Genomic DNA, 22,002 nt, shown 5'->3' with positions numbered 1-22,002 from the left:
CACACACACACACACACACAAACGCACATAGCACAGATTCTCACTGTGGGCAAACACACACACACACACACACACACACACACACACACCATGCACACACACAAACACACACACACACACATAGCACAGATTCTCACTGTGGGCAAACACACACACACACACACACACACACACACACACACATAGCACAGATTCTCACTGTGGGCAAACACACACACACACACCCACACACATACAGCACAGATTCTCACTGTGGGCAAACACACACACACACACACACACACACACACATAGCACAGATTCTCACTGTGGGCAAACACACACACACACACCCACACACACACAGCACAGATTCTCACTGTGGGCAAACACACACACACACACACACAGCACAGATTCTCACTGTGGTGGTCGTATTAACTCCTCACAAACTGTACGCCCCCCCATCCCCCTACATACACACACAGCACAGATTCTCACTGTGGGCAAACACACACACAAACACACACCATGCACACACACACACACACACACACACACACATAGCACAGATTCTCACTGTGGGCAAACACACACACACACACCCACACACACACAGCACAGATTCTCACTGTGGGCAAACACACACACACACACACACACACACACATAGCACAGATTCTCACTGTGGGCAAACACACACACACACAGCACAGATTCTCACTGTGGGCAAACACACACACACACACACAGCACAGATTCTCACTGTGGGCAAACACACACACACACACACAGCACAGATTCTCACTGTGGTGGTCGTATTAACTCCTCACAAACTGTACGCCCCCCCCCCCCCCCCCCCCCACATCCTCTCTACTGAATGTTAAACAGTGATGTCAGAAACATTCTAAAAAATGTAAATCATAACATGTTCATATCAGTCCATATTCATAAAAGACAAAAGCCTTAATCCTCATTCACATCAATAAAAGGGAATGTTGGCGTGGAAGATTAGACAAGGCCGGATATGAAGCATGGTCATAATGTGCCCATCATTTATCCTCCATTGTTTTCTCTCTTTCACAATGTATCTGCTCCTTTCATTACAGACAAAGATTTCTTCTTTTCAGTCGGAGTAACTCTGAATAATCTGCTTTCGTCTGTAAGGACACTCGGCTATGACGGACTCCTGGAACACGTATCCATGTGTACACTGTATGTGATTGTCTGTGATGTGCGTTTGTGTGTTTCTCTGTGTGTGCTTGCGTGAGTGTGTGTGTGTGTGTGTGTGTGTGTATGTGTGTGTGAGAGAGTGTGTGTGTGTGTGTGTGTGTGTATGGGCTGGCATGTGTGTGTGATATCACTTTTTGCTTCAGGGTCACGCTGACCTAACACATTAAAATTTAGTAAGTCCAATTCAGGTCTATGTAGAGGGCATCTGCAATGACAGGGCAAAAGGCATTAAATGATGTGTTACGGTTCGCATGATGAAAAAGGATCCTAACACCCACCCCCCCCCCCCCCCAGCTCTCCTTCTAAAATTGATTTTGATGGCCACCCACATGCAGCGCTTGCTGAGTTTGGATGTGCGTGTGTGTTTGTGTGTGTGTGTGCATGCGTGTGTTTGTGTGTGTGTGTGTCTGACAGTGCCAGTGAACGCAGATGGCATGTAGGAAATTGTGTCGTAATTGAAAAATAAAAAAGGGGGAGAGGAGGGGACCCTGCAGTCGGGGAGATAATCGATCGCCTGAGTCCTCTGTCTCTTCTGTTTCTGTCTGGGGATGCGGGGGGGGGAGGGGAGGTTGAGTAGGGGAGGGGGATGCTTCACGCTAGGGGGGGCGGAGGGGGGGGGTTGAGTAGGAGAGGGGGATGGTTCACACCTGGGGGGGGGCGGGGGGAGGTTGAGTAGGAGAGGGGGTTTCTTGACACCTGGGGGGGGGAGGGACACACCTGGCCACGTGGTTGACTACAGGGGCGAAGTTGGTGGGGCCGTACAGCTGGACCTTCTTCAGGCTCTGATGGTACGCCTCCAAAATGCCCTCGATCCCGTTGCAGTACGGGTTCTCCATGTTGCCGTTCTGAGAAACAGAAGAAGAAACCCAACCCCCCCCCCCAAGCTCTCATGACTCACAGACATCAAGACACAGATTCAAGAATTTAATTTATTCTGTGTCCCACATTCGAAAGCAGTGGTAACCAAGCCTCTAGAGATCTACCATCCTCTAGGTTTTCATTTCAACCCTAATTTGGCACACCTGATTCTACTAAACAATAGCTCAACAATATCTCTAGCTGCTGAATGAGGAATTAAAAATGATAGTAGTTCTCTAAATCAACCTTATAATGGGCTGCTAACATGGCAGCTATTCATGGTACCAAGGTTCATTTCCTGTTGCCAGAACAAACTCTCAAAAATGACACCGTTATCCAATCAGCAGTCTCATTTGACGTCTTCATCTCTTCACATTAATGTACATAACTGGGCTGGTAACCAAAAGGCTGTAGGTTCGATCCCCAGGTAGGACCCCCGTGCGAAGTGCTTTACCTGAATTGCTTCAGGAAAAATATCCTGCCGTACATATGGATTGACTATGTAAAACTGAGAAAGACGTGTAAGTCGCTCTGGGTAAGAGCATCTGCTGAATGCCTGTAATGTAATGTTATGGTTGTCAAGTAACACCCACCTCTCCCCCTTCTACCCCTCCCACTCACACACACACACACAGGCCCTCACTCACTCACACACACACACACACACACAGGCCCTCTCACACACACACACACACACACACACACACACAGGCCCTCACTCACACACACACACACACACACACACACACACAGCCCCTCACTCACTCACACACACACACACACACACACAGGCCCTCACTCACACACACACACACACACACACACACACACACACACAGGCCCTCACTCACACTGCTGGACAGAGTCCAGGCCGCGTAAAAATCAGCCTGTTGAGCGTCTGCATGTACTTATGCGACTCAAAACAGCTCAGGGGAACAAATTATAATTTTCGGAAGGCTTGGAGAACCCAGTTTTCACCATGAGGATGTATAAGTCAAAACAAACGCCTCAGGGATTTGTTCATTTTTATAATCCAGATCTTAAAAATGTAAGCGTGCACCACACAAACCTGACCAGCAACACGAGCACCTCCCCGGTCAGGTTGGGGACTCACCAGGGGGAACTCGTGGGACACCCGGCCATCGGGAGGAAGCTTGGCACCGAAACCCAAGGCGGGGAACATCTTGTCGCTGTCGTAGTCCTGGATGATCTCGCCCACGGCCTTCAGGGCCATGGCGTACGCGTTCATCTGGTACGGGTTCATGTAGTGCAGAGACGTGGACTGGGAGGGGTTACCTGGGGGGGGGGGGGGGGGGGGGGCAGAGAGGACTGAGTCAGAGCTGAGAGGACACACCCCCTCCCCACGCACGCGCACATATATACACATACACACACACACGCACACATATACACCCCCCCAAACACACACACACACACACACACACATATACACCCCCTCCCCACACACGCACACATATATACACCCCCCCATACACACACACACACACACACACACCCCCCCCACCCATACACACACCCCCAAACACACACTAGCACACACACACGCACACATGCGCACACACACACGCGCACATACACACACACGCACACACACGCACAGACACACGTACACACGCACACACGCCCACACACACACACACTAGCACACTCTCACACACCCACACACACACACACTAGCACACTCTCACACACGCACACACGCACACTCACACACTCTCACACACGCACGCACACATACACACGCACACACACACACACTAGCACACTCTCACACACGCACACACACGCACACACACACTCACACACTCTCACACACGCACGCACACATACACGCACACACACACAGAGGCAGGTGGTGAGTAAGCCAGGTTAGTGTGTGACCCTCTGGGAAACGCTCCAAGCCAATCAGGGACGCCCCGTTTTCGCCAGACCCAGAAACCCGTGGCACATATTCAAGGCCTCCCCCAGGATCTGGAGAGCGGGATTACTAATTACCTGTTTGCTAACCAAATTAGTCCTTGTCCACATCTCTAACACGGGGGCAAATTAGCTATAATAAGTGAGGTAATTACTCTTTAAGAGCCACCTTTCAAGCCATGGGAATTCTCAGCAGCGCGTTAGAGCCTCAGAGTCCAACAATAGTTCCATGGGAGGGGAGAGCTCGCTTCTTTCACGAGGAAGAAAGGACCAGACATCACGCCTGGCCCTGTGCTCACGTCAGGGTTGGCGGTATCTGTCAGGGTTGGCGGTATCTGTCAGGACTGGCGGTACCTGTCAGGACTGGCGGTATCTGTCAGGACTGGCGGTATCTGTCAGGACTGGCGGTATCTGTCAGGACTGGCGGTATCTGTCAGTTAACGGTATATGGCAGTATCTGCCAGTCACACTGAGCCGAAGCGTTTAAGCGGGATTCAAAACCACAGCAAGCGTTCGGGAGACGACATCACACCCAAAGACATCAGAGCTCAGGTACGCGTGCCTGCAAAGAGGGGTTTTTTAAACACCACTTACCATTGGAGGCAGTGAAATCAATGGCCACAGTGAAATTGATCTGGGTTCTGAAATGGGAGGAAGAGAAAGAAGATGGTTACAAAAAAAAAAAGATCAACAACTGATAGGGGTGGAATTCCCCCGTGGAGAAATGAATCGGCCCAGCTGCAGCTGCACAGCCTCATTAGAATAAACACCCAGTGCGATTAGGCTGAGCTCACATTACCCATCTGATTGAAAGGCTCCGATAAACTCTCTCTCTCTCTCTCTCTCCCCCTCACTCTCCTTCCCTCCCTCTCTCTCTCTCTCCCTCCCCCCTCTCTCTTTCTCTCGCTCTCTCTCAATCGCTGCGCCCTCTCATTTCGAGGGCTGCACGGCTTTTCGAATCTGATGCTTTCACCCCCCCGCTCCCCCCACTTCACTTCCCCAGACTGTGCTAGCCCCCTCAGTCCATAAAGACCCACTCGGAAAGAAGGGGGGGAGGGGGGTCTACAGAATGACCAGCGGGGTCAGTAGACTGTACCCCCTCCCGCCCCCAAACAGCGCAGCCTCTGAAATGTGATTTTTCTCTCCACCTGAGCCCCAGCACAGCCGCTTCGCCTCAGCGCTGTCCGCTAGCTTCCCGCGAGTTATCCGCTAGCGTCCCGCGAGTTATCCGCTAGCTTCCCGCGAGTTATCCGCTAGCGTCCCGTGAGTTATCCGCTAGCTTCCTGCGAGCGTCCCGCGAGTTATCCGCTAGCTTCCTGCTAGCTTCCCGCGAGTTATCCGCTAGCTTCCCGCGAGCGTCCCGCGAGTTATCCGCTAGCGTCCCGCGTGTTATCCGCTAGCGTCCCGCGAGTTATCCGCTAGCGTCCCGCGAGTTATCCGCTAGCTTCCCGCGAGTTATCCGCTAGCTTCCCGCGAACGTCCCGTGAGTTATCTGCTAGCTTCCCGTGAGTTATCTGCTAGCTTCCCGCGAGTTATCCGCTAGCTTCTCGCTAGCTTCTCACGCGGGGAAACCGAGCGCTCATACCTCAGGAGCGCTCGAAACTAAAAAACATAACACAGAGAGGTTTTTTACCAGCAATCACCAGCCTCTGTCTTCTGCAGCAAGAGTACTCATAATAACAAGAGTTTTGAACTCATGATGGTTTCATATTCAATTCATTTTTAATTTAGGTATTGAGAATGATTTAAATAGCATGTATTTCCCCAGTATTGTACTTGAATTACCTTAAATTTTGTCGATGACTGTATTTACCATAGTATGTATATAGTATATCATTTACTAAACTGGATTCAGTAGGTTAGCATGTCCCTCTTCTTGAACCTTAGAACATGTCGGTGGGTTTGTGAGTGAAGCACAAAACTAGACTTTAGTGATCATGGCCTCAGACCATCAGGACTTCAGGGAAAACCCCTGAACTTCAGGGAAAAACCCTGATTCAGCTGCCCAGTCCTCAGCTCGGTGCTTCTGCTGATTATTTCTCTTATGAGAAACTCCACCAGATTATTGTTTGTAAAATAATTATCCATAAAACATATTGTTCTGTGATGGCATCTTGATTTCGGAGCAGATGGCAGAGTTAGTGCAGCTGAACTCGCTGTGGGGCTTCTGTGGTTTGCAGTGTAGATGCTCCAGGTGCAGATGGGTGGGACCTGCAAACAGCAGTGAGTACTGTGATTGGGGGGGGGGGGACTCCTCCTGCCATGTTTTATTCATCAGATTCCCAAGGTCAGGGAGCTCCGAACTTCAGATGGAGGAACAAACAGGATCTAATTCCTACAAGGACTGTCTGAAACTGTGTATGTGTGTGTGTGAGAGTGAGTATGTGTATATGTGTGTGTGCTAGAGATTATGTGTGTGTGTGTGTGTGTGTGTGTGTGAATCTGCGTGTGCGTGTGTATGTGAGAGAGTGAGTGTGTGTGTATGTGTGTGTGCTAGAGAGTATGTGTGTGTGTGCGTGTGTTCATGTGTGCGTGTGTGTATATATGTGTGTGTGCTACAGAGTTGTGTGCGTGTGTGTGCACGTGTGTGTGCGTGCATGCGCTTATGTGAAAGAGAGTGGGCATGTTTAATCTTATGAATTTTAAATACATTAGAAACTTCCTGTAAATGCTATGAAACTGTTTATGGATTCCATGATAACATCCCACATATTTTACCAATCTGCCTCTGCTCAGAAGCCATCGCACTTTCCTTATGAATAGGCCCTGGAAGTACTGGACAAAAAGTCCAGAAACCTTCACTACTGAAACACTGCAATATCATACAGAAATATAATTTCCTGACCTTTCACAACCTTGTGTGTTTTATGCAAATGTTTGCTTGTTTTGTTACGGTTATAAAAGATCTCATAGCCACACCATAATTACAGCATTTTGTGTCTTGTGGTAAAGAAAACAGAAGAATAGCAAGGTCAGCAACAAATGGCGACTTTTCTGAATAGTTTAAATCAGCAAAGTGCTTCATTCTCTGCTTAATTTCTCCTGCAGGGAGTTCGCCCCCCTCTCTGGACATGTCCGTATATTGCTTTTTAAAAACCGCTGCCACTGATGTAATTACCTTCAATACACATCAAACCTAACGTGCATGCACACAAGTTCATCATCAATTCATATGTGGCCATATGTTTAAATTACACCCATCAAAACTATGTAAGCAGAGACACAGCTTTTGTATATCTATAGAAAATTTGCAGAAAGATGGAGAAATGTTTTAATATCAAGCAGTTCCAGAGATCGTCAGATTGTTAAGCGGATACACAGATACAGTCATCATCAGAAACATTCCTAATGGTGGGCATGTGGCTCTCTTTACATGCACGCATGTGCGCACACACACACACGCTCGCACACGCGCGCGCGGGCACAGACACACACAGTCGCATACACACGCCCGCACACACACACGCATGCATGTACGCACACACACACACAGACAACATGCACACACGCACATGCGCACACGCACGCATGCACACACACACGCGCGCACATGATGCACCAGCCATTTTGAATACCTCCATCCTTACACTCACCACAGACACAAGCCTTTTACTTTCAGAAATGAGGCAGAGAATTTTCTCCAAACTGTGTCTGTACACAATCTTCACCCAGCGCTGCTAAAACACATCAGATCACAAGCACTGCCTTCTGAGACTCTCTCTCTCTCTCTCTCTCCCTCTTTCTCTCTTTCTCTCTCACTCTCTCTCTCTCTCTCTCCCTCTTTCTCTCTCTCTCTCTCTCTCTCTCTCTCTCTCTCTCCAGCTTCCTCTCACAGAAAAATGCAGAAAATGAAAGCTGAGTCAAACCGGGTGTCTCCATTTTAAACACGTATGACTTTCAGTTAATTACAATTCATTGTGTCACTTAGACGAGCTTTGCTTTTAAAAGTCGTTATATAATTTTTTACATTTATTAAATTGTCTGGACTGCATTCAAACTGGCAGAACAGTTTTTAAAGAAAGCAAGCCAGGGGCAGCTCGGACAAGAATATATAAAAAAAACACATTCAGTAATCCCCACTGCAATGGAAAGGTGATAAATGAAGTATTAGCCTTTCAGGTTCAGATAAAGTATGCGACTCCTTCCGCTTGCTAACCTGAATAATAATGGCCTATTAAAAATTCATGAAAAGCAATTTACTTCAAACTCAATTATAATGCACCTGGACAGGAAAAAGAGGAATAATTTTAATTACTATTCAGGCTATCATAAAACTTGTTGTATTGTTTTTTCATTGCCTTTCTGACTGGGACTGGCTCGGGGGTGAGAATAATATTTTATGAGGTATAATAAACACAGTAATTCTTACCAGCACATTTGAACCTTCAAAATTAAAGTTGATTCAATATAAAGAACCCAGAGCTCCTTTACGAGCGCCCCTGCAGTCCAGGAGCGATCCAGAGAATCTGTGCAGCTTTACTGTGATTTAGGCTGATTGTACGCCATTATGTCAGTGGGCTGTTTTCTTCCCCCACACATTTCCTGTTTATGCAGGTGGATTTTTATTGAAGCAATTCCGATTGGGCACATTGCTTAAGGGGAAAACTACAGAGCTGGAGTAGATGCAAACCTGCAATTCTTCCCTAACCACCACCTCACTGCAGCAATCATACAGTATCTCGTTGTAAAGTGTTATGTTAGGAATAATCCACAGAGATGGTGTGCATTAAAGGGTTTTTTAACACATGGCATGGAAACGCACACATCAGAGTGGATTTTTCCGCTCATACTACGGTGATTTTTCAAAGATTAAAATATAAGGAGGGGTATTTAATATTTGGGGCAGTTCGCCCTCAAACATTTTTGCTGGCACTAACTACTTACAGAGTTGTTTACTAGACTTGTTACTTTCTCGGTAGGTAACCACAGTATTTAAAATATGATAATCATATTCCACAGCGAACCCCGGGGGAAGTGTAGATTTAGAATTTCCATGCAGGGGCGAAGACCCTGACGGTGGTGATTTATAAGTGTTCTGTAAAGCCAAACAGAGGGCCTCTAAAGCCTTTCTGTGAGAGAGGAGCCCAGAAACCTCCGCAGTCACCTCCCACAGCAGCCTCTCACGCGGTTTAGCGGACGTGCTAACCCCGCCCCCTGCGGCTGAGGCGTCAGAATGGCGGCTCTGCTGTGACAGGACTGCGCTGGCGGCGGTGATCTGGCAGGTGCGCGCGCACACAGCCCTCAGGTAAAGGTCAGCGCGTACTGAGCGTGCCCGGGGCCACGGCGGAAAAAGGTCGGAGCGTTCCAGAAGGCAGGTCAAAGGTCGGAGGTCACGGTGCTGACGCGGGGCCTCCAGACGCCGCGGCTCCCCCCGGGCCCGACCGCGACGCACCTCGCCGCGCGATCGATTCGCGCCCGCGGCACTGTGGTTTCTGGGAGAGGCAGCGGCGCTGCAGCGCCCTCTGACCTCTGACCTCTGACCTCTGACGCATGTTCACCCGCTCAGCTGCAGCTGCACTCTCCTGCGGTCCGTCACTGACGCAGACAGCAGCTACACTTTCTTTTTTTCCCCTTTTTTAATCAGAAAAACAGCGTAATGATTGTTCAGGGACTTTCTGAACACCTGGTTTCACAACTATAACGGCCAACGCTCCCCCCGCCCCCCCGCCCCCCCGCCCCCCCACCACCAGCCCCCACCCGCCTGCAGGGCCTCCCATGCACCAGGAATCAAAACGCGACACCCACATGCTGGATCCAAAAATAGAGCCCAGTGGCACTAATGCCCCCGCCACCCCAGACCCCCCGCCCCCCAGGTTCGGCAGCTGGTTTGGTTCACACACGCTGTCAATCACAGCAGCCACTGGCAGCCGTCTCCCGGCAACGGCCTGGTGAAGGCGGGCCAGAGCATGGCAACATCCTGCCAGCCGAGCTCACCGCCCCCGCGATGCCCAGCGTCAACATCCTGCCACAGACACAGGCGATGCCCAGCGTCAGCATCCTGCCACAGACACAGGCGATGCCCAGCGTCAGCATCCTGCCACAGACACAGGCGATGCCCAGCGTCTATCTATCATGGTTTCTATCATTACCTATCAAATATGGAGAAAGTACAAACCTGCAAATGCACGCTTACAAAATCAATAAAACACTACTGACCAGTTAATACCAGGTTTCTTACAACACACCGCCCCTATCAGTTCATCAACCATTGGTGGAAAACATTGCACAGGATGCCTGCACGGCAGAACCGTATCTCAGTCTTACAATTAACTGGGCCAAGAATCACTGGGAAATATTAATTCCCCAAGAGACATCCAGCACCATGACTATTTCATGAGAGCAACAGGGACCCAGCTGTGAAGACATCTCGTGCACCAACACCAGAAGCTGCAGAGCACCATGACGACGCGCTGTAACAAACCCTCGCCACTGCTTGGCTATGAGCTCCATGTGGAAACGTTAGCGAGTGCTTTTGGAAGAGAAAATAAAAAGCTTCATTAAGACAGAGGATCAGCAGAGCCATGCGTGCGGTATCCCTGCGCCCCCCCCCCCTCCCCTCCCCCTCTCCCCCCAAAGCTCAAGGAATATGTTCCGGCAGGGTAGTCCACCCGGGATAGCTTCCTGCTTCAGTGAGCGGTAGGATCGCCTTATAGGTCCCTAGCAACTATCAATCAGGCTACATCCCGGCCAATCAGCTTAATGAGTGCGAGGTCAACGGCTAGCGCGTTTCATTAGCGCTGAATCCCATCCATCTCCATTCTGCCCCTGCATCATTAACAGGGCTTGGGTGGCACAGCTTACAGCACTCCACCTGGAGATGGTGTGGGAGCATCGCATCCCGCCCATTATGGGATGCATCTCTAATGGTTTTATTTATTACATTATTAACTTCCTGCCCCCATAATGCAATGCACTTTACACATCTGCTAACACTTCACTGGAAGCGGGCCTTCATCCATAACATCTATATGGGCTTTAATTAAAGCTAAAACAAGCATTCGTAGTCATCAGAAAGTGATCGCGGTGTTTGTTCGCTATGTCGCTCTAAGTCTATGTTAATTAAGGTGTTATGAATGCTGCATAGGGCTCAAATAAATGGAATGTTGTCATTACATGAACATTTCTTCCACTGTTTGTGATTTGAAACGCCTGTGTCTGAAGTTAAATCCCACACCTGTACGCCAAACAAAGAATAATGAGATCTGTCAAGGGATAGAAAATCACATCTGCTCACAGAAACTCTTTCATCTTAACCAATTATGCACGACAGCTGTCTAGTGCGTGCGCGTGAAAAGTTCTCTAACTGAAACAACGATCACCGAGTTGTATTTCAGATGCGATTAATCTCGCAACGCCTTCTTTGAAAAGTTCTGCACATTTGGCAATCATACGCATGCCCACGGCCTCATTAGGAAACAAACACAAAATCAGCCGCTGATCTCCATGAAAATGTGACAGAAATCTGACGACAGCGACGACGCCATGGTAACTCAGCCAGAAAGACTGCGCATAAGATGAGAAAGATGTTCACCTGATAAGATAATTATCCAACAGTGGAGAAAATGACTGGGATTAGGAAGCTGAGCTGAGCCAGCTGGCAGCAGTGCTGTACGTGAAGACATACATGTCCTCCGTTTGTGTCATGTGACACGCGAGAATACCCCGCCCCCCCCGCTTACCCTCCTTTGATGTAATCCAGGAAGGTGCATTCGGACTCCACCGAGAAGGACAGCAGCGTCACCTTTAAAAAAAAGTAGGGAGAGGAAGAAGGGAGAAGGTGAGAGAAAGACAGAGAGAGGCGGAAGAGATAAAGGGAGAGAGGGAGAATGATAAAGGGAAAAGAGGAGACAGAGAGAGAAAGAAAGAAAAAGAGAGAGGGAGAGAGAGTCAGAAAATAAAACTGACATACAGCGCACGCATAAAAGTCACAGCACGCCTTTGCTAATTGCCTCAGGAGGGAAGGGTATCTTAATGACCGATCCGGTTTTTTATCTTGCCCTGGGGGTAAATCACAACCGAGGGCATCCCATTGGTATGGCAATCACACGTGTGATTGGCCCATCGCGCTGACGGCAGTGCTCAAGATTGATAGGCCAATCGTGCGACATTGTTGCCCAAGAGCGCCCGTACCGCGAGAAGGACACGAACAAGACGAAACCAAACAAAACACAGAGTCTTTGGACTGACATTCAGAACGGCTCCTGGATTCCAAACACCAAACACCAAACACCGCGCCAAACAGAGTTTCACCTGGAATACCTGTATAACCACGCCCATCTCCCTCAGCATCCTCACCACACCGCGTGAAGCACGGGTTCACCTGTATACACCTGTATGAACCACACCCATCTCCCTCAGCATCCACACCACGTGAAGCAAGGGTTCACCCGTATACACCTGTATAAACCACACTCATCTCCCTCAGCATACACACCACACCGCGTGAAGCAAGGGTTCACCTGTATACACCTGTATAAACCACACTCATCTCCCTCAGCATACACACCACACCGCGTGAAGCAAGGGTTCACCTGTATACACCTGTATAAACCACACCCATCTCCCTCAGCATCCACACCACACCGCGTGAAGCAAGGGTTCACCTGTATACACCAGTATAAACCACACTCATCTCCCTCAGCATCCACACCACACTGCGCGATGCACGGGTTCACCTGTATACACCTGTATAAACCACACCCATCTCCCTCAGCATCCACACCACACCGCGTGAAGCAAGGGTTCACCTGTATGCACCTGTATAAACCACACCCATCTCCCTCAGCATCCACACCACACCGCGTGAAGCAAGGGTTCACCTGTATACACCTGTATAAACCACACCCATCTCCCTCAGCATCCACAACACACCGCGTGAAGAAAGGGTTCACCTGTATACACCTGTATGATCATGAGTCTCTGCTCCCCCTGAACATCCACACCACACTGCGATGCATAGTATCACCTGTATACACCTGTATAAATACGAGTCGCTGATCCCCCTCAACATCCTCAGCACACTGCGCAATTTCACCTGTATACACCTGTATAAACCACACCCATCTCCCTCAGCATCCACACCACGTGAAGCAAGGGTTCATCTGTATACACCTGTATAAACCACACCCATCTCCCTCAGCAACCGTGTTCAGAGCAAGGTGTACAGGAACTCTATAAGCTGGGTCTTTCAGCAGAACTGCATGCTGCCATTTTCCTGATTTCATATGCGTTCTGTGAGTAGTGCTGGGGGTGGCCACTGCTCACATGGAGAACAAACGGGAACAAAACAACCCTAAATGTTCCGATTACCGCCTTTTATTGGTCCAAAACGCCAACGCAACAGAAATATATCAAGAAAAAGGCCAATCTGGCAACAAACAGCTGAAAGGCAAAGGATTAACCAAAAAAAAACCAAGCAACAATTAACACCAACCCACCACACCACACCACGCATTCTACAGCTTCCCCCAAACACTGTCTGTCTTTCTACGTAGGCCTGGGAGCCAGGCCTCTCATACAGCCCATAATTAGGTAATGGGCCACAGCTGATGTGATTACAATGAACCACAGCTGCAGTCATACCTGTCTGTAGAGCCAGTGCTGCCCCCTGGTGGGCAGCACCCCAATTCCCTTCCTGGCACCACAGTATTGAAACTAATCCTATTTCCCCCAACCACAGGGTTGTTTTTGACGTGCGAAGTCAAACAAATAATGTTTGTCCTTCTTAATTGAAGGCTCAAAGTTTATATCCTCTCTGCTGACAAACCTCTGAACATTTGTGATAAAATATACAATATATATTTATATATATATATATATATATATATATTTATATGAACATGCTATTCTGATACTAATATCATACAAAGATCACTCAACCAATATTTAAAACAACTCTAAACAGTGATGTAGATTCCTGAAAGGGCCACAACAGAGACTCAGGCCCCAAAGTAAACATGATTCATCCTGACATCGAAATCGCCAACAGATACACAGAAGGGGCCATACAAAAAGATTCATTCATTTTCCAAACAAACCTGTAAGCACATTTTCATCTTAAGGACTACACTGACAAACCGACATAGATAAATGCACATTTCTATTTTAGTCATCGTGATAAGAATGAGTTCTGAATATGGCCGATAAGCATGATGTCTGAATTTGGAAGTACTGTAAACATTCTCTTCAGCAGAAAGCACACTGCCTAGCATTGCGCATAAATTAGTCCAGAGCACCACATTAATCAACACGGTAAGAAAATAAAATATGTTATTTTGGTTTGGGGCGGGGGGGGGGGGTGGTGGTGTAGGGGGATGTTTGGGATGTTCAATGGTCACACACTCACCGTTCCAGAATTAACATACTTCTTTTTCTTAATTTTCTTTTTGGGATTCACCACCTGGAAGCAGAAAATACAGGAAAAGTGCAACTGGAGATAAATCCCATTTATGAGCATCGCAGAGAAATTAGATTATCTCCACTGTGTCTCCCAAGTCCTTTATCTGATGCAAAATTACCCAAGGAAAGGATCAGTGGATTCTGGGGAAATGGGAGATTAACTGGCAACGTCCACAATCCTGTCAAAGTTATGAGTTATAAATAATAGCTATGAAGGCTACTGCCAGATTTTCTATAACACAATCTACCACCTCTCCCTCCCCCTCTTTCTCTCTCTCTTTCTCTCTGAAAACATAATCATAATCATTACACTGGCAGAGGATTAAGTCAGGACAGGGTACAGCGTTTATTTGTGTTATTTTTATGCAGTCATAAGAGTACACACCATGTTTTTTATTTCTATTATCGGAGTCTGAAGTTGTCATGGTAGCCATTAAAGTGCAAAAAAAATCAGCGCGAGTCTGCGACAGTGCTCCAGTCTGGGAACATGTTGCGCTGTATCGGATAAACCAGGAATAATCCCTAATTATAGTGCGGTGAGTTATCAGACAGATAGCCATCTGCTGCGCTAGCAGACAGGCTACAGAGACAAACAGCTCACTTCACACTCAGTGAGGCTCCCAGAGGGCTCGGAGAGGCACCCTGCATTAGGACATGCATGCACAGGGGTCAGTGGTGTGGACTTCAAATCTTATCTACACCTCCTAGGCTTTGAAGTCTCCCAGCACAGTGAAACGCCTGCGCTTGTGTGTGCCTTTTTAAACTGACTCAGCACAGTGAAACGCCTGTGCTTGTGTGTGCCGTCTTAAACTGACTCAGCACAGTGAAACGCCTGGGCTTGTGTGAGCCATCTTAAACTGACACAGCACAGTGAAACGCCTGTGCTTGTGTGTGCCGTCTTAAACTGACTCAGCACAGTGAAACGCCTGGGCTTGTGTGAGCCATCTTAAACTGACACAGCACAGTGAAACGCCTGTGCTTGTGTGTGCCGTCTTAAACTGACTCAGCACAGTGAAACGCCTGGGCTTGTGTGAGCCATCTTAAACTGACACAGCACAGTGAAACGCCTGTGCTTGTGTGTGCCGTCTTAAACTGACTCAGCACAGTGAAACGCCTGTGCTTGTGTGTGTGCCTTCTTACACTGACAGAATTTTGGAAGACAAATGGGGGGAAACAATTAGCAACAGTACAAGTGTGAAACGCTGAGGCAGCAGCCACTGATACGACAGGCCCTCCTCTACCACAGGGCCATCAAACTCCAGCCCAGTGTCTGCCAGTTTTCAATCAATCTCAGCGCAAGCGATTCATTTAAGTCATCGATCGGCCACACGCCTTATTCACCAGGCCTTAATTGGCTCCTGATGGACAGGAAATCACCAATACCTGCAGACACTGCAGCACTCCAGGGCTGGACACCCCGGCAAAACTGCAATAATCTGCATATTTTTGCATTAACAAGAGGGAATTAAGCAGCTCACTTTCATTAAAAACTGTCCATTTATCCAGCAGGGTATTTACTGAAGTTAAATAGCCAAGTTAGGGCTGTACAAATTATTTTTTTTGAATTATCGCAGATGTGTGGCGTATCGGTGACCTTGCATCAGTGGTGATGTTTTTCCCAGAGGCGTTACACCTGGCCTCAGATTGTCTGATTGTTTACAAACAATCAAAATTGTTTACCACCGTATGATTAAAGCAAAAGAAGATGAAAGATCGACGATGCATTGCGTGGCGACGATTATCATTACTCTGCTTTATAAAATGCAATTACATCACGCAGCCCAAGCATCGTATATAAGAGTATAACAACACAGCCACACCTGGGAATGGAACCCGCAACATCAGAACTGCCAGTCCAGTTCCCTAACCACGATGCCACACCGCCAACCTGACACATGTGAGGAGAGAGTGATAGTTCCATGCTGACAGCTCCTGGGAAGTTTTCTAACGTGCAAAGAAGAAGGTGTTTTTGGGATCCCAAACCTACCCAAAATCCTGTACAAGACAGACGTTTATAACAGCGAGCAACAAGGGTCTTAAGGGAAGCAGCACGCTTCAGTCCTCAGCAAACAGGGGAGGGAAATGCAAGAGAAGAGATCGGACTGAATCATGGACACAATTATGGACACAATTGCACCCCTCTGAAAACATGTGCCCACATGCATCCCTCTGTTTAACAGCTGGGGGAACGAAGCGATCCGTCATTATCCCCCACTGCAGCCGGCGCTGACACCCAGCGAGGAAGCACAGCGGGGGGGTGGTGCTCTGCGCCACTAATTTAGGGACCGAAGTGTTCAATAACAGAGAAATAACGAGGCTTCGGAAGAGCTAGTTCTCCTTTTAAAGATGAGACTGTGGTCGGGATTTTTTAAAGATGCAGTCACTGTAACGTGCTTAAGTCTAAAGTCTGGGTAGACGGAAACATTTCTGTTTTGTCACATCATACGACTAATCAACAGCTAGTTAACTTCCATTCCGCAATTAATCCCTTTCCATAACTAGCACCTCGCATACTAACAAGCACAATGCAATACGTACACATCCATTTTACTTCCACTCATATTTTTCATGTCTTTCACTGTTCCTGCAGTAATACTTAACAGTATTTTAAAGCTTTTCTGACTACACTGAATGAGTTAAATACGTTTGAAATGATAGCACCGTTTTTGCAGTTTTTTGGCTGTATGGACGTGGCTCATCCACACACCACAGCCCGGTGGCCTACCTGACTGGGCCATCCAGCAGGCTCTGTTCTGTGATATTTGTAAATGAAAATATCAGGAAGTAAGTAGCAGGGATTACCCATCAGTTCATATGCTGACATTTTCACACACACCCACTTGCGTGTGTGGACATGGATTGCATGTAATGGCCCTCTGAAGACCTCATAAAATCAGTAAACTTGTCGCTGTTTAAAATATCTGCTTAACAATCTGTCAGTCGAGGTCCTCAGAGGTTGTGCAGCGAAGGTACTGTTGGAAGCCGAACTTCACAGCAATTACTAACCACCGAAGTGCAGAGAAAATCTAAGCTGTTCTCTTTTTTCCCCCTCAGTTGAAGTTGAATTGTAACCCCCAGCAAGCAGGGCAGGCTCAGCTCTGATCGGCAGCAAGACACCATTTCCACAGCTTACACACCTGTGTTAAAGCTCACACACCTGTGTTAAAGCTCACACACCTGTGTTAAAGTCACACCTGTGTTAAAGCTTACACACCTGTGTTAAAGTCACACCTGTGTTAAAGCTTACACACCTGTGTTAAAGCTCACACACCTGTGTTAAAGCTTACACACCTGTGTTAAAGCTTACACACCTGTGTTAAAGCTCACACACCTGTGTTAAAGCTTACACACCTGTGTTAAAGCTCACACACCTGTGTTAAAGCTTACACACCTGTGTTAAAGCTCACACACCTGTGTTAAAGCTTACACACCTGTGTTAAAGCTCACACACCTGTGTTAAAGCTTACACACCTGTGTTAAAGCTTACACACCTGTGTTAAAGCTCACACACCTGTGTTAAAGCTGACACACCTGTGTTAAAGCTCACACACCTGTGTTAAAGTCCCACCTGCGTGGCAGAGCGTGTTCCGTTACTTTCGGCTCTGCAGCGAAAAGCCGTCGAAGCCCAAAGCACGAGGCACTCTGTTCCCACCCTCAGACATTACCATCATCAGTTACACAGCGCAGAACAAACGCATGCAGAGGGGTTACTGTGGGTCACACCCAAATTATTTCAGTCAAAAAAAGTTTCATTTTTTTCCCCCTCAGGCAATGAAATGTACATTTTCTTTTCCACATCGACCTCCCAGCCTTGACTTCTTCCCCCATCTTTCCAGCAATATTGAGCAATAAATGAAACCCCCTCGTTCGGGGCGTGTGGTGCTGTCATATGTGGATTATGATGCTTAATAGAAAAAGCACAAGAGAAAAGAGCTTTATGAGAACAATAGGCTGCAAGTCTTGTCACAATTGATGTATCTGGAGATATCGCTCTTTTATCTTCCAGTCTCATCCGGCATGCTTTATCTATTCAGCTCCCCCTCCACCTCTTCTTCCGACATCACTCCTCCCTTCTTCCTTCTAGCCTTTTTCTCCACATCCCTCCTTTTCACCCATCCATCCTCCGGGAAAGCCTGTCCATGATGCAGAACCCCAAACCACACTCCCAAATCAGTGCTCTCCAAATCAGTGACATCACAAACCACACTCCCAAATCAGTGCTCTCCAAATCAGTGACATCACAAACCACACCCAAGCTCTAAAACTTCCCAGTTGAATCTGGTTTCATACAACACCTCAGACACATTATACTGTCCATAGATTCTGCACATGTAATCAATGATTTAAAAAAGTCAACACATTGTCAGTTGTTTAATCAGCCAACCAACATTGTTAAACCCTTGAAGATGTAAGATCACAAATATGTGATTAGAATGTTCCTAACTTAACATTCTAATGCTGATGTGACAATTACTACTGGGGACTGAAATTAAAGGAATTCCAGAACATTGACTTAGAATTTTGAAAAAACCTTCCGAAACTCTTGGAATTCTTCAAAGGGGTTGAATTAAAATCACTCAATGAAAAAAGCAGATTCCACGCTGGGCTCTGCAAAGCCTTTCCTCGACTAAGCACAAAGGGGTGGGGGGGGGGGGGGGGGGGGGGGGGGATCTAAAATAAATCCTTCCAGAGCTACACCTGCAAGGGTTGCTCTGTTCCTCCACTGCTCTTTAGATCTCAAATTCAAAACCAAATTAAATGTAAACTAAAACAAGCCTGCTTTTGCCTAGACAGTACTGCCATATCTTACAGTGAACAGAAATATAAAGGGCATTTATTATATTTAGTGTAATATGCATATTTTCATATTACATAATACATGCATCATATTTATATTTTTGTACCTTCTACCTACATATTCTTTGTTTGTACCTTCATCTTTATGTACCCCTTCCACTGTCTCTGAGAAAAGACTCCATATCCCATGACGGTTGTGTTGTTTTCATAAACCGGTAAAAGAGATGTAGCCCTCCTCCCCTTCACTATTCAGAAGGGTTGATTTTTCACATTTCTGCATTATCCATCATGTTTGAGGACATCCAGGTAAGCGTAACTCCTTCAGTGAGTGAGCTTTTTCAATATGCGTTCCAAGAGGCTCATTTTCTTTTCCTGAACGCCGCTGAACAGCCTGAAGGGCATCATTTCGCATGCTTATTGCACATGTTAAAAACGCTTGAAATGTGTTTTCACGGCACATTGAAAGTTAGCGGGAGACAAAGTCTATTAATCGTCCCTGTATGCTTATTAAACCCCTTTCAGAAAATACAGGCAACACTTCACAAACGATTTGCCTTCAACTTGCTGAAGAACTGTGGCAAATGCGTGCCAAACGGAGAGAAATATGAAAGACCACTTCCGCTTGCCAATCACAGATAAATCCAGAGCATGAAACCTCCTCGCTCTCCTCCCTGACGAACACGCGGACTAATCAAACACTGCACATTTTTTAACGCGTCACGCAAACGTGCGTAAAATGTTCTTGAATGCGAAATGGGTTACGGAGAGCACCTGTGATAATTCTCATTCGACGGAAGAGGACGGTAGCGCCTCTTTTCAGCGCCTGTGGGGTTGCCTGTGCCTATGTAAGATTAATTCAGGAAGCAGAATAGTCAGGACATTAACGGAAGCCTATTTCACACTGAAACTGTGGGGGGGAACAGCGAGATGCGGGCATAATAAAAAGGAGACCGTTAAAGAAAAGGATTATTAATGCAGGGAATAAGCTGGAAATAAGGTGCCAGGGTTTTTTTCCTAAATCATGACGGACGATAAAGTTTCTGAGGGGAGGGCAACCGGCGAATATCTACCCTGCCCGCGCGGCACGCTCGGAATCGAATTAGCGCGCATGTCAGGCACGCGAAGGTGTTGCTTACAGCTCCGCTTGCTGAGAGAGCACGCAGCGGGGGGCCCTCGCGGCTGAGGGCTCGTCACGGTCCAGCGCGACGCGCGTGATTAATTAGGGAGCGAGCGCACACAGCAGCGCTGTACCGCGGAAAGGTTGCGGTTTGGTCCACGCATGTGTTTTGGAAAGGTTTTTTTTTTTTTTTTTTTTTACCGCCTACGCATGGATGTGAAGAGGAAGTAATTATGGAATCCTCGCCATGTTCTCAAGCACCATTGTTTTTCTTAACCCTCCTGTTATGTTGCGGGTCAAATTGACCCTTTTTAAAGTTTGTAAATCTAGGAAAAATACTTAAAATTATTTTTTCAGTATGAAACTTCTTCTACTGGCCTTAATTAGTGTAATCAACATTTTAAATGAAAATGGTTCATTTCATGTATTTGCAAACCCCCCCTGTATGGGGATTGACCTGGGAACATTTTTGCTGTACCTAAAAAATGAACAGAACAGGAGGGTTAACAGTTGCAAATTTCCTCTTGGCTTCTGGGCCTTCTTATTACATTACCTTACATTACTGGCATTTACAGTTTAATACTTACATTACTGTACATTACTGGCATTTAGCAGACACTCTTATCCAGAGCGACTCGCAGTCATTTTTTATTATTATTTTTTTTTTACATAGCATTTAAAATTGCATCCATTTTACACAGCAGGTTATATACAGAAGCAAGGGCACCAGGGTTTATTTTGGTTGAACACGTTCGCGCGCCGCGAGCCCACTGACCTCGTACACGTTGAACTGGCTCTGTCCCCGGGCCAGCTCCCGGTAGCTGGTGGTGAACTCCCCGATGAAATCGTGGCTGAAATATAAATATAAAAAAAATTAAATAAAATAAAATAACGTAACAAGCACTCATCGGGGAACTCCTGACCCAGACGCGGTATTCGCATGCAGGCCGCTGCTGCGGAGGGCTGGAGGTTGTGAGTAACAGAAGCCTGCCATGCCCGCCCCAGGCCCTGTGCTCGTTTAAATTACACGCCCCGGGCTGATCTATCGCCTCATGAAAATGGACGGCATGCGCGCGGATGAGGGGGGTGCTGGCGGGCGGCGGCGGGCGCCGGCGGGATCCGTGGCGGGAAGTCCAGCCGCCGTTTAAACGTGCGGTTCTGGCCGGAAGTGTAGCGCTGGGTTGCGGAGCATCGTCTGATGAAGCAGAGCTCAGACAGGCAAACGGCTCCTCATCTCCCCAAAGCCCCAGGAACTATGCATAAGGGAATATGGGTTCCTGTGACATTCCCCTGCTTTAATTACATTTTATATGTGGGAATGTTTGTAGCATCTCTGAAAACCACTGCGTGTGCACTGTGTGCACTGTGCTTAGTGTAGCACCTGTCACTCACACAGCCGCTAACCTGACTGCGGGGAGCGTGTGAAGCTCAGGGAAGTTTGCTCAGCCTAATCTCGAGCCATGCTGACCCGCCGATAACTCTGGGTTATTAAAGGCCTCTGGCAGCTGTGTGTGTAGAAATGAATGTGAACCAGGCAGTGGGAGAGCTGGACGAAGGAGGCGAAGCGAGTGATTTAGAAGAAAAACGGCCGTGCTTGTGACAGATTTACACAGCTGTCAGTCTGTGGAGTGCAGCAGCACCCATTACTGTAACTCAGCTGCTCATAGGCTGAACGGACAGAT

The 22,002-nt window shown here is 47.5% G+C and overlaps 1 protein-coding gene across 3 annotated transcripts in view; it reads right to left on the bottom strand.

Moving 5' to 3' along the window:
* LOC118211897 (copine-5-like) overlaps positions 1-22,002 on the bottom strand; it is a 137,665-nt gene that overhangs the window by 10,082 nt on the left and 105,581 nt on the right. For all 3 annotated transcript variants that reach the window (XM_035389463.1, XM_035389465.1, XM_035389464.1), the window contains 6 exons: positions 21,096-21,171; positions 14,354-14,407; positions 11,688-11,749; positions 4,603-4,649; positions 3,185-3,366; positions 1,930-2,057 (listed from right to left, as the gene is read on the bottom strand). In XM_035389463.1, the coding sequence (XP_035245354.1) occupies positions 1,930-2,057; positions 3,185-3,366; positions 4,603-4,649; positions 11,688-11,749; positions 14,354-14,407; positions 21,096-21,171 (549 nt within the window). The remainder of the gene's footprint in view (positions 1-1,929; positions 2,058-3,184; positions 3,367-4,602; positions 4,650-11,687; positions 11,750-14,353; positions 14,408-21,095; positions 21,172-22,002) is intronic.

The sequence above is a fragment of the Anguilla anguilla genome, chromosome 13 (assembly GCF_013347855.1).
Source record: "Anguilla anguilla isolate fAngAng1 chromosome 13, fAngAng1.pri, whole genome shotgun sequence".
Taxonomy (NCBI): Eukaryota; Metazoa; Chordata; class Actinopteri; order Anguilliformes; family Anguillidae; genus Anguilla; species Anguilla anguilla.
Note: the sequence above shows the minus strand (reverse complement) of the source record. Positions and strands in the feature narration are given on the sequence as shown.